The 13,692-nt window shown below is 50.8% G+C and overlaps 1 protein-coding gene across 5 annotated transcripts in view; it reads right to left on the reverse strand.

Annotated features, from left to right (window-relative positions):
* The window catches only part of SPAG17 (sperm associated antigen 17), a 1,244,773-nt gene that overhangs the window by 463,702 nt on the left and 767,379 nt on the right, over positions 1-13,692 (reverse strand). For 4 of the 5 annotated variants that reach the window (XM_078656351.1, XM_078656349.1, XM_078656350.1 and 1 more), the window contains one exon: positions 7,733-7,846. In XM_078656351.1, coding sequence (XP_078512477.1) covers positions 7,733-7,846 — 114 coding nt within the window. Of the gene's footprint in view, positions 1-7,732; positions 7,853-13,692 lie in introns of all 5 variants that reach the window. The other variant, XM_078656348.1, reaches the window with a different exon arrangement.

Raw genomic sequence — 13,692 nt, forward strand, 5'->3', positions numbered from 1 at the left:
GGTGCCTAGTCCATGAATCGGAAAAGGTTAGGGGGCCAACAAATAAGTGGGGGTGGGGAGAGTGGTAAGGCTCTAAAGAGAGTGTGGGGAATAATTGGCATTGGAGAGAGCAAAGAAAGACATGCACTCCTACTGAGTGCAGAAGGACACGTTCCTCCTTATCGTGTAGAGACTCTATCTAGCTCCAGATTCCATACCTTAGAATTATCCCCAGCATTAAGCAGGATCCAGCAGTTTTTTCGTAAGCAGTACCCCTGCACACCGGTAGGTGGAGCCATTCTGCTCCACTTGGGGTCGGCGGTGTCATCTGTGCCAGAAGTGAAGTGTGCAGTGCCTATGTAGGCACCACCCAGACGCGCTCACGTTTCTTTTCACAACTTTCTACGCCAGGAGTGCAGAGCAATGAAGGACACTTACCACTGGTGTGTAAAAACTAGGACCCTGAAAAGGGAACAGCCCTGTCCCTAGAAATCTGTTTGCAGAGCAGGGAGGATGGGTGGGTCGCTAAGGAATCTGTGGCTCGGCAGCGTCTCTACAAGATAAGGCGCTACCAAAGGTCATCTGATAGAGACTTCTAACAGAAGATTTCTTACCTTAGAATAGATACCCAAGAAATACCATCCCCAGAGGTGGGTCTGAGAATCGATTTCATCTGAGGAAGTCCTGCAGGACCGAACGAGCAAAATGCCCATCTTGATGGACCTGAATGCACAAGCAGCAGGGCTTTGTGAGTACGTGCAAGGAGGCCACGTTGCTGCCGGGCAGATGTCCAGGACCGAAACCCCACATGCTAACGCAGTGGTCGCAGCTTTCGCTCTGGTGGAGTGAGCACGCAAACACTCATGGGGTTGCTTCTTAGCCAATGCATAGCAGATCTTGATACAGAGCACGATCAATCTGGAGATGCTCTGCTTCTGCACAGCCCGTCTTTTCTTCGCTCCAATATACTCACCGAAGAATTTGTCATCCACTCAGACTCTTGTGTGTGGTCAAGGTAGTACAACAGTGCCCATTTTGGGTCAATCAGTGAAGTCTTTCCTCTTCCTTGAAGGGATGTGGCAGAGCGCATTGCTAGTGCCGATCGGAGGCACCAGGAAAAGCCCCGGTGAGGGGGGCAAGCAGGGCACACAGTTGGTGCCATTTTCACACAGCTGACTCGCCTGTTGGAGGGCAGCTACAAAGTGGGGGAAAGTTTGGTTCCCTGTGTACGAGAGTGGGAACTTAGAGGCACAGTTGGTGCCAGTGCTCATTTTGCCACAGCTGCAACGCGAGAGCGCGGGCAGCTGCAATGTGGGGGACCGTTCTTTTCTGGAGAAGGAAGGGATGAGATGCACCCCTCGGCCACCAGTGCATGACACACATTGCTTCTGCTGCCAAGGCAGCTAGAGGGCCAGTGGGGGGTTCCTATATTTGCGCCCTGACTTTTGGGTCAGAGGGCATTTGAGCCCCACAGAAGGCCAGTTGGCCTGGGGTCATTTGGAGTACCTGTGTGTACTGGTAGGGCGCTAGGCCCTAAAGGAATGCATAATGCGTTTATACTAAAGGTGATGTATGCACCTGGGGATTGTTACTACGGTGCACTCCTAAATGGGATTTATGCATTATGTGGTTTATGCTTAATGTGAATCAGACATAATGCGTTTTTGTTGCTTGTGATAATGCTAAGTACAGTATTTCTGCCAGTAGTTACTGGTTATGTTTTATTTTTGCAACTTGTGCTTTAAGATGGTTCTGACCGTGGTCTGATTGGCCCAGTCATGTATATAATCCCCTGGGAATTTCTACCTGGAGCTAGTTGGCACAGTGTGTACGTGTGATTATGATTCTAATGTGTTTATGATAATACAAAGGCTATTTTTTATATAACCTTGCATGGAGTTTCTTTTGTGGTGTGCCGAGTGTGTTGCTGCTGTGTGTGTGTGTTGCGCAAACGCTTTACACATTAACTCTGGGATAAGCCTGACTGCTCGTTCCAAGCTACCAAGGGGGTGAGCAGGGGTTATCTTTGGAGTATAACTCCCTTGCCCTGACTAGAGTGGTGGTTTCTGCCTGGCTTTGGCACAAGCCCTAGCCAACCAGAGATCCCATTTCTAATAGATATTGAGGTCTCATTTGCGCATAATGAAAGGGGAAGGTGGAAACAAACGTAACCTTTCAAGAACCAATTAGCAAAAGGGGATTTGAAGAGGGATGGTTGGTCAGGCAACCACAGAAAGCAGAGATAGCAGAGAGATTGCCCTTGAGAGTGCCAAGAGTAGAGCTCTGCTGGGCAAGAGAAAGGATGAAAAGAAGAACCCTGAGAAAGGGAGCCAGAAAGGGGATCAATCTGTCTTTTGGTACACCATGTCACAAACGTTCTCCAATGGCAGGAGCATCCAGTCTTAGTGGAGGGACGTCTGGCTTCCAAGATAACATTCGAGACTTCGAGAGGAACGTCGGAAGCTGTCAACTGTCACTGCTCAACCTCCAAGCAAGAAGATGCAGAGTGGACAGGTTCAGGTGGAGAACCCTCCCCTGAAGCAACAGAAGATCCACCTGAAGGGGCTGCCTGATCGGAGGATCGATGGCCATGCTCAACAGCTCAGGATACTAAACTCTCCGCACCCAGTCCAGAGCCACAATATTGACTTGGGCCCGGTCATTCCCGATCTTCTTGAGAACTCTGGGAAGGAGTGGTAGGGGGGAAAGGCATGCAGGAGGCCTGAGCTCCACTCGAGACAAAAATGTCGCTGAGCGAGAGCCACCATGGAAACTCCAGGGCACAGAGCTGCTGATATTGCGCATTCACGGTGATGAACAGATCTAACTGAAGCTCTCCCGAATGCTGAAAGAGACCTTGCACCACCTCCAGAAGGAGACACCTTTCGTGAACCGTTAGGCATCTGCTGCTGAGTTCATCTGCTCCAGTGTTCAGAGAGCCTGCTAGATGTTGAACCACCAGAGAAATGTCCTAATGTTCCAGCCAAGTCCGGAGATGCAGAGCCTCCTGATGGAGGGTCAAAGACCCCACCCCACCCTGTTTTTTGCAGTACCACATTGCTGTGGTGTTATATCGCTGAATGCTTGTTCTAGCCTTCCCTTCATGGAGGGTAGAAAGGCCTTCAATGCCAATTGGATCACTCAGCGCTCCAATAGGTTGATGTGGAGTTCAGATTCCACCACAGATCAGAGTCCTCTGATTTCCAACTGATCTCCATCTGATGACCACTAATGTCAGATCTGGTTGGAGACGGAAGAGTGGTCACCCGCTGACCCAGTCACAGTTTGTAAGCCACCACAGCAGGTCTTTTGCAGTTCCCTCTGAGATCTGGACCATGTTGGGGAGATTTCTCTACTGCTCCCCACACTGGAACTTCATGTCCATCTGCAGAGTCTGTCCATATGTGTTCTCTAATGATGCGAGATTAACAGTTGGCTTGCCATTGCCGCTGGTATGGTCGGATCATCTAGCAGTACCTCTGGACCTAGAATCTCCCCTTGCCGAGGTTAATTACGCTGCCACTAATAAATGTCTTAAAAGAAGCTTCAGAAATTTCTCTAATGATGCTCTGGCTCCCTATATTCCAGCCATTAGCATTTCATCCCTGAGTGAGGTTGATGAGGCGGCACAAGAACTTGCCGACTCTATCACCAAGGCAGCTGAAGAGTTAGCCCCTACTTCACTTAGATATGTGGCACGACAGAAACCTACCGCCCCCTGGTTCTCTGAATCTTTGAGGCTTCTCAGACAAAAATGTAGAAGGAAAGAGCGAGGCTGGCGCAAATCTTGGAATCTTACAGAACGGGAGGTATACAGGTGCCAGTTGCGAGAATATAAAAGCAGAGTTATTAAGGAGAAACAGGAATACTTCACCAACCTGACAAGCTCGCTTACTTCATCTGAAGAGCTTTTTAAGATCGTGGACTCCCTCTGCTCTCTTCAGGCACCTGACCCCGTGGTAAGCTCACAAGAGTTATGCAACGATATCTCTGACTTCTTCTATAAAAAAAATAGATGATATCTATCTTGCTTTACAATCCCAGCGGAATTCCCTGAATGACAATGATTCCTCTGGAATTATGCATCTTGAATCTTGGACTGGGGATCCTTCCCATACCCTTACTCACTTTCCAGAGCTTTCCTTGGAGGGTCTAAATCGATTGCTTGATAGAACTAAATCAGCGTCTCCTTTGGACCCTGTCCCTCTGAAAGTTCTTAGGGAATGTAGGGACATCATCCTACCCTCCCTGCTGGAAATAATGAATGGGGCTATGGAACTGGGCACCTTTCCCACGGTCTGGAAGAAGGCGATAGTGAAGCCTCTCCTTAAAAAGCCTTCTTTGGACCCTGGCCTTCTTAAGAATTTCAGACCAATATCCCTTCTGCCGGCCCCTGCAAAGATGTTGGAAGCTCACATAAACTCTCACTTATCCATCTTCCTGGACTCTTCTGGGTTCCTGGACGGGTCCCAACATGGCTTTAGGAAGCTCCACAGCACGGAGTCTGCCTTGACTAAGGTGGTAGATAACATTCGCCGTAAAGTAGATCTTGGCCAAACTACCGTGCTAGTGCTGTTGGACCTTACGGCGGCGTTTGACACCCTGTCTCCCTCTACTTTAACATCTCGGTTAAGGGAGGCAGGGGTAACAGGGCCGGCCCTGAGTCTCCTGATCTCTTTTTTACAGCAGAGAGAACAGCAAGTGATGCTCGGAGATTTCCTCTCCCCAGCTAAATCGCTGCATTGTGGGGTGCCACAGGGGTCGGCCTTGAGCCCGACCCTGTTTAATATCTACGTGGCCCCCCTCGCGAGATTAGTAAGATCACAGGGGATGGAGGTGGTGTCGTACGCCGACGACATGCAGATTATGGTGTCCCTCGCCCACTCTGTGAGTACTTCCGCGTCCAACTTTAGGTCTTGCATGCAGCTTGTTGCAGAGTGGATGATCCTTAACTCCCTAAAGTTGAACGGCGACAAAACAGAGGTCCTGGTCTTTGGTAAGGACCAGGACACGTGGTTGGGCGAATGGTGGCCCTCATCTCTTAGCATCTGCCCCACTCCCACCCAATCTGCCAGGAACCTCGGCGTCATCTTCGACACCTCGCTCTCCATGGAGCTTCAGGTAAACAGGACAGTTGCCACCTGTTGGGGTGTTATTAGGACCCTGAAGAGAATCCTTCACTACCTTTCCCCCCAGGCACGCAAGCAGATTGTGACTGCTCTTGTTGGCTCCAGGCTCGATTATTGTAATTCACTCTACGCTGGGGCCAACAAGTGTCTTGTACGGCGTTTGCAGGTGGTGCAGAATGCTGCTGCGCGATTTGTGCTGGCCTTTCCATGGCTTGCATCTTCTACTATGGCAAGGAAGAGCCTCCATTGGCTCCCTATCTCCTCTAGGGTGTCTTTTAAACTTCTCTGCCTTACTTACAGTGCCCTCATGGCAGGCCCTTCTGATGCTCTTGGGTCTCTACTTACCCGCTATGTACCCAGCAGATGTCTTCGCTCTTCAGAGCTGAATCAACTGATAGTCCCTCGTTCCAGGAAGGTCAGATGGGGGAGTAGGGCATTCTCCATCCTGGCACCCCAATTATGGAACACACTTCCTCTGGAGATTAAATCTCAGCCCTCATTGGATCTCTTCAGGAAAGCTCTTAAAACTTGGTGTTTCATTAAAGCCTACCAGTAAGTTCCCTTCATTCGGATGACTCAGCCAGATATTGAGCTAGGCGCCTTGACGCCCACTGGGCTAAGTTGCGCGGTTATAAATCACAGTTCATTCATTCATTCATTCATTCATATGCCCGTGGGCATGTCTCACCAGCAGGATGCAGGAGGCCATGAGGCTAAGCAGCCTCAGAGTCAGTCTCATCAAATTCCAGGATAGAGGCTGAAACATCAGTGGCATAGCCTGAATACCCTGGACTCGTCGTTCAGGAGGATAAGCCCCAAACTGAACTGTGTCTAGAATGGTTCAGATGAAAGGAAGCATCTGAGAGGGAGTCAGGTGTGACTTTGCCACATTGATAGTATACCTGAGCGAGTGCAGTATGTCCACAATCATCTGGAGGTAGGAGACGACAGCCTGGGTCCAGCGACCGCTCCTATTCCTCCCGGAGTCCTAGCTCATAAGATAGGGCTTAGGCTGTGGCCTGGAAGGCATGGCTCCAGTCAGGCCGAAGTCTGCATCGGACGATGATCCAAAGGCTCCGTGTCGAAGTTGGGGATTAGAATGGGGATGGCATTGCTGGTGGGCATCAGAAGTGCCGGGAATGTGACATCGGGACTGTGTAAGTCAAAGAGGCACGATCACCATCGGTCTGGATCCAGGATGGATGCTAGGGCCGACTGGCGCTGGAGCCAGAGCCGCCAGTGGAGAACCAGAAGTGGCCTCTGCCGAGCCTCGCGGAGGGACCGGGCCATCCAAATAAGAGGCGCATAGCCTCAGAGAACTCTTTTAGCTTGGTGGGGTCACTCCCGGAAACTTGGGAAGGCGTGGAGACGGCCCAGGCTCAATCATGGAGCCAGGCCTCATGTGGATGCTCCTTCACCGGCTGACGGACATGGGGAAGTTGAAGATTTCTTTGGCTTCTTCTTGAAGTGGTGTGACTTACTGGGATGACCCAACAACTATGAGTGCGACAAGGATCTTGGACTCTGCAAATGCTCCCAGGACCTTCCTCTCGACCAGGGCCTCGATCGTCACACGTTGAGCTGCCAGGAACTTAAGGGATTACTCCCTCGTGGCCTTTGGGTTCATAGAATGGCATCGGCGCAGGCCTTTGGGTCGTGATGGTGCTCGAGGCACCAGAGGCATACAAGGTGAGGGTCTATCACTGACATCGATTGGTAACAGGAACCACAGGACTTAAAGCCAGCCTTCCTTGATGACAGCCTGCCACACCAGGAGCAAAACCTCAAAAAGACTGACAAAAGTCAAAAAAAGTGTAGTCAAAAAAGGACTAAGGGGTAGGTAGCTCTTCTCCAGATTTGCACTGACTGGTGCAGAAAGAAAAGAACTGACGGCAGGGTGCTGCGGTAGCGCCTATATAGGCACTGCACACATCACTTCTGGCACGGAAAATGCCGACGACACCACATGGAGCTGAATGGCGCCACCTACCGGTGTGCAGGGGTACTATTTACAAAACAAATTTCGGATCCAGTCTGACACCATGGGATAATTCTAAGGTAAGGTATGACAAGAGGTCTCTATCAGTTACACAAATTAAAAAATAGTTTGCAGATGTCATCAGTGGAGTGATAAAAATGATCCCACCAATATGAAACACTCCAGGTAGAGGACACACACAAGAATATGGAGGGAAGCCATTGAAAGAGGAACATAGAACTGAGATAGATAAGAAAGGCATCCAGTCGTGAGCAAGAGTGTGACCCAAAGTCCTTTCAAATATTTTATTTCATTGTAGACACTAGGGGCCGGATTCACAAATGGCTTCCTTACTCGTGGTGGAGGCTCTGCAGTCGTGGGGGGGGGTCTCTGCACGCGGGTGGAATCTCCACAATGAGAAATCTCATTATGGTGATTCCACCGCCAGAGACTTCCGCCACAAGTGTGAAGACCCTTTGTGAATCAGGCCCTGGGTCTTGACAACAGATAGCTGAAGCAGTCTGCAGGTAAGATCTAAAAGGAAATGTGCCCTCATGCATTTGATCTTTTAAGTTCTGAATGGCGAAGAGTGCGCAATTGGCGTGCTGGCATGTGGGAGCGATGTGTGATCCCCTCAGTCTCTTACCTCTTGCTTTTCCGCTGGGTCCATACTTGCTGAGCGACAGCTGCATCCCGTTCATTAGGATGCCGGAAAACGACCCAAACTTGCTCACACTCTTCTCCTCTTTATGTGACTTTTCTGAAACAAAATGAGAAAAAAGGGTTGAAGCTGATTCACTAAATCTTGTCTGTCACACATTCCTGACTCTTCTGCATCAAACATTAACCCTATCTGCAGAAACAAACCAGCAATATCTGTTGGATGATTCACTCTTGAGTGCTCAATCTGATTGGAGTGCCATGGCTCATGAAAGAGAGACGGGATAGCATCCCAGGCTAGAGGTGCAAGCAGGGACATCCAGAAGGTATAGTTATTTACCTGTGATCTTAGCCCTGGGGGTGCACACATGGCCTCACAGAAGTAGAAGTTACTTACCTGTGATCCTGGGCTTGTGGACAAGCAGGGTCACAGAGAAGGGGCAGGTTACTGACCTGTGATTCTAGCCTAGGGGTGCAAGCAGGGCCACACATAAGTGGAAGGTTACCGACCTTTAATCCTAGTCTAAGGGTGCAAGCAGGGTCACACAGAAGTTACTTACCTTCGGTAACACATTATCTGGTAGAAACAATATCTAGCTGCAGATTCCTTACCTTTGATTTCCCCGGGCGTCAGGCTGGATCTGATATCTTTCACTTGAGCAATACCCCTTGCGTGCGGCATCGGGTGGTTCCATTTGGTTCCGCATGACATCGTCTCATCATCATTAGCGTTGGTTATGATGTAGCGGTCACCTATATAGGTGCCACCCAGGCATGTAGACGTCAGTACTTTTTGTTTTTTCCACGCCAGAAACGCAGAGTTACAAAGTAATTGACGTAAACATATGAAAAACTAGGGCCCTGAAAAAGGGAGTTACCCTAGTCCTAAAAAAATCAGTCCGCAAAGCAGGAAGGCATGGGTGGGCCTGTAAGGAATATGCAGCTAGATATTGTCTCTACCAGATAATCCGTCACCGAAGGTAAGTTACTTGTTTATCTGATAAAGACTTTTAGCTGTAGATTCCACACCTTTGAATAAATAAATAGATACCCAAGCCATACCCTCCCGGTGTTGGGTTGGGGACCAATTCCTCACACTAGGAAGTCCTGCAGGACTGAACGCGGAAAATGCCCATCCCTGTGGCCTAGACAGTCCAGGCAGTAGTGCTTGGCAAATGTGTGCAAAGATGCCCACGTTGCTGCCTGACTGATGTACAGGACTGGGACATCCTGTGCCAAGGCCGTAGTAGCAGCCTTTCCCCTGATGGAATGTGCCCCTAATCCCTCAGGGGGCTGCTTCTTTGCCAGTGCATAGCAGATCTTAATGCAGAGAACAACCCGGCAAGAAATGGTCCTTTTCTGCACTGCCCAACCCTTCTTAGCTCCCATGTACCCCACAAAGAGTGGCAGTCCATGGAACTCTTTTGTGCAGTTAAGGTTGAACGACTATGCTCTTTTTGGGTCCAGGCAGAGGAGACCCTCCTCTTCCTTAGAGGGATGTGGGGGAGCAAAGAAGGTGGGAAGCATGATAGAATGACCCAGATGGAATGGGGTCACCACCTTCGACAAGAAAGAAGCACAGGTGCAACGCACCACTTTATCAGGAAAAGACATCATGTAGGGAGGTGTACAAGATAGCGCCTGTAACTCACTCACCAGCGGGCATATGTTATCGCCACCAGAAAAGCTGTTCTTGATGGTAAGCAGCCCAAGGGGACAATTGTGCAGAGGATCGAAAGGAGCACACATAAGACAAGTGAGGAGCAAATTAAGGTCCCACTGCGGGAAAAGAGAGGGCGTGGACAGAAACAAGTGAGCCAGCCCCTTCAAAAACCTATTTACAATTGGAGGCCTAAAGAGAGAGGGCTGGTCTGACAGCCGCAAAACAGCAGAAAGAGCAGAAATGTAACCCTTGAGAGTACCCAAAGCAGAGCCCGGCGGGGCAAGGGTAAGAATGAACAGAAGTGCAGTAGAAAGAGAAGCAGAAAGAGGGTCAATAGAGCTTTCTGCACAGTATAATACAAACTTCTGCCAACGGCAGGCATATACCATCTTAGGGGAGGGCCGCCTGGCTGCCAAAATAACATTGCATACTTTGGGAGGAAGGTCAAAAGCCATTAACTGTCACCGCTCAATCTCCACGCATGGAGGCGCAGAGTGGACAGGTTCGGGTGGATAACCCTCCCCTGATGCTGCAACAGAAGATGCTCTCGAAGGGGTAGCCTGATCGGAGGATTGATGCTCAGTTTCAGAAGCTGCGGATACCAGACTCTCCTTTCCCAGTCAGGAGTCACAAGAATAACTTGGGCCTGGTCACTCCTGATCTTGTTCAGAACTCTGGGCAGGAATGATGTTGGTGGAAATGTGTACAGCAGTCCTGAGCTCCACTGGTGCCGAAATACGTCGCCGAGCGATAGCCACCTTGGAAACACTGCACGTTGTCTTCGGTGATGAACAGATCCTACCAAGGATATCCCCACTGATGAAAGAGACCTTACACCACCTCTGACTAGAGATGCCATTCGTGATCTGCTAGGCATCGATGGCTGAGTTTGTCCGCTCTGGCATGAAGAGAACCTGCCAGTTGTTGATCCACCAGGGTTATGATCTGCTATTCCAGCCATGTCCAGAGACGCAGGGCCTCTCTACAAAGGGTCAACGACTCCACCCCACCCCACCCTGCTTGTTGCAGAGGTGTTGTCCGTGAACTCCTGCATTAACTTCCCAATGACATAGGGAAGAAATGCCTTCAATGCCAACCGAATCACTCGAAGCTCCAACAAATGTATATGGAGCCCCGACTTCGACGGAGACCAGCATCCCCTGATCTCCACCTCTCCTAGATGGCCACCCATCCCAGGAGTAACGCCTCTGTCACTACTGTGAGATCTGGTTGGGGAAGAGAGAGGGGTCTGCCATTTACCCAATCGGGGTACACCAACCACCACTGCAGATCTCTCGCAGTTCCTTCCGAGATATGGGCCCACTGGAACTCCAGGTCCCACTGCAGAGCCCGCATACACCACCTGGCATGGTTTACTGACAGGATGCAGGAGGCCATGAGGCCCAACAGCCCGAGTCAGTCTCACCGAAATCAAGGATAGAGGCTGAAATATCGAATCATAGCCTGAATATCCTGGACGCGCTGCTCGGGAGGATAGGCCCAAAACTGTACTGTGTCCAGAACAGCTCCTATGAAAGGGAGTGTCTGCGAAGGAGTCACGCGTGACTTCTGCACGTTTATAGAGAACTCCGGTGAATGCAGGTGGTCGCCGTTGTCTGAAGGTGGGAGACGACTGCCTGGGGCGAGGACGCCTTCCACAGCCAGTCGTTGAGGTAGGAGAAGACTGAAACCCCTAACCTGCACAGATGAGCTGCGACCACCGCCATCACCTTGGTGAACACCCGAGGGGCACTGGTAAGGCAGGAGGGGAGCACGGTAAACTGAAAGTGCTTATGGCCTACCTTGAACCGCAGGTAACACATGTGGCACAGCAGGATAGGGATGTGGAAATACGCATCCTGCAGGTCCAAATCTACCACCCATTCTTCTAGCTCTAGGGCAGACAAGACCGGAGCCAGAGTGAGCATCTTGAACTTCTCCTTCTTCAGGAAGAGATTGACGGTCCGAAGATCTAAAATGGGCTGCAACCCTTTGTTCTTTTTCGGAATCAGAAAGTAGCGGGAATATCTGTCACTGCAACATTCTGAATCTGGGACCCTCTCTATAGCTCCCTGGGCCAAGAGAGCTGTAACTTCCTCCCTGAGCAATTTTAAATGATCCTCCGGCAGCCGTTCTTGACTTGGCGGAATGGAAGGAGGAAAAGAAAGGAAAGGCAGAGAATAGCCCTCCAGAATGATCTGCAAGACCCACTTGTCTGATGTTATGGGCCTCCTTTGGGGGAGATGATGATGGATTCTCCCGCCAACTGGAGTGGTGTGGTCTTGCAGAGTCAGACTAGGAGTGCTTGGAGGCTGCCGAGGGCAGGGTGGCTGAAGACTTCTGGCTTCCATTCCTAGGACGGATTGAACCGCATCCATGTCCTCGCACAACTTGGGAAGTTTGCACTGGACGGTGGCTGGGATAGGGCTGACACTGCTGAAAACTCCTTCTGTGGCCATGAAAGGGGCGAAAGCTAGACTAGCCACGAGGTGTAGAAGAGAGGCCCAAGGATCTGGCCGCAGTTTGAGAGTCCTTAAACCGCTCTGGGGTCGAGTCTGCTTTCTCCCCAAAAAGACGGGATCCATCAAACGGCATGTCCATCAAGTTTGCCCGGACATCACCTGAGAAGCCAGATGTTCTAAGCCAGGCATGGCACCGCAAGACCACTGGCAATGAAATCGCTCTGCCCGGTGAATCAGTTGTGTCAAGGCCACACCTCATGGTGAATTTTGCTGCATCTCTCCCATCCTTGACTGCCTGAGAGAGCAGAGCCCGGACCTCCTCTGGGACTTGTGGCAGCACTTGCTCAACCATCTCCCAAAGGGATTGGGAGAAACTGCCCAATAAGTATGCAGTATTCACCGACTGCAGTGCCAAGTGATTCCAGCCTCTTGGATTTCCTATCCGGAGGGGGCGGAAGGGAAAGTGCCCTGGGAAGTAGAAACCTGCATCACCAACCTTTTAGGTGTGGGGTTGTTGGCTAAGGAATTTTTGGTGACCTGGAACCAGGTGATGGCAGCATGCAATTGTCCTATTCACAGGAGCTCCTGTGCTAGGCATGGACCACGGGCCTAGAATGACATCAGTAAGAGACTCATTGAAGGGCAAAAGGGGTTCAGAGGTGGAAGCCCCAGGCTGAAGCACTTCGGTCAGGAGATTAGTCCTGACCTGCACATTGGGCAACTCCAGTCGAAGGACCTCGGCTGCCCTCTTCACAACCATGGCATAAGATGCCCCCTCCTCTGTAGCCACAGTTGGTGGGGAGAGCATGCCACTTTCTGGGGAAGTGTCCAGTCCACTGGCCTCCCCAAGTTCCCCATACCAGTCCATCTGCTCTGCAGAAACATCCTGGTATTCCAAAGAGTCCATAGACACCTCCCAATCCTCTTCCATGCTTAAAATATCATCAAAATGTGCAGGTAACAACATAGAACCTCTAGGTTCTATCGACTTCGGAATCGGCATCGAGCGACGCCGTTCCGACTCAGTGTCGTCAGGGATAAGGATGGGGCTAGTGCCACCGGTGGGCGCCGGGAGCCCCGAAGGCACTGACTTCGGGTCTGATGGAGGGGAAGGTCGCAATGGCACAACCAGCGCAGTCCTGGATCGGATCCCCGAGGGCCCACGGGCACCGTGGTTGGAGACAACGGCGTTGAATCCGATGGGGCCTCTTCCGGACCTGCAGGGTCCAAGGGCTCACCAGAGTGGTCGGCTCGCTCAAATACACGGCACATGACCTCGTAAAAGTCTTCATTTGAGCAGGGGTTGCTTCGGTTCCCAGAATGGGAAGGAGGTGTGAAGTCAACCTTGGCTCAGACTCTGCAGAACCGTGCCTAGAGCATTGGTGCTCCTTACCTCGTTCGTCAACGGACGACAGTCGAGGTGAAGATGAAGTCCGCTTGGACTTCTTCTTCTGCTTGTGCCTTTTCCTAGAGTGTCTTGATGACCTTGAGTGGGACAAAGCAGACTTGGGGCTCCAGTTGTGATCCTGCATACTCCTTTTCTTCGATCGGGCCCGGAACCTCTGTTGAGTCTTGCTGAATGGTGTTGACTGTCGGGCCGCAAGAAGCTTTATAGCCTGCTCCTTCAAGGTCTACAGAGCCATGGCCCGACAGTTTGAGCATGACTTTGAGCCGTGGTCATTCTCAAGACACCAAAGACAGACGAGGTGGGGGTCGGTTGAAACCCTGTCTTCCTCAAAGACATCCTCGCACTGGAAGAAAAAAAATAACAGAGTCGACAAAAAACAAAAAAAAGGCATGTCAAAAAGCAACAGAGTGCTA

The sequence above is a fragment of the Lissotriton helveticus genome, chromosome 8 (genome assembly GCF_964261635.1).
Source record: "Lissotriton helveticus chromosome 8, aLisHel1.1, whole genome shotgun sequence".
NCBI classification, from domain to species: domain Eukaryota; kingdom Metazoa; phylum Chordata; class Amphibia; order Caudata; family Salamandridae; genus Lissotriton; species Lissotriton helveticus.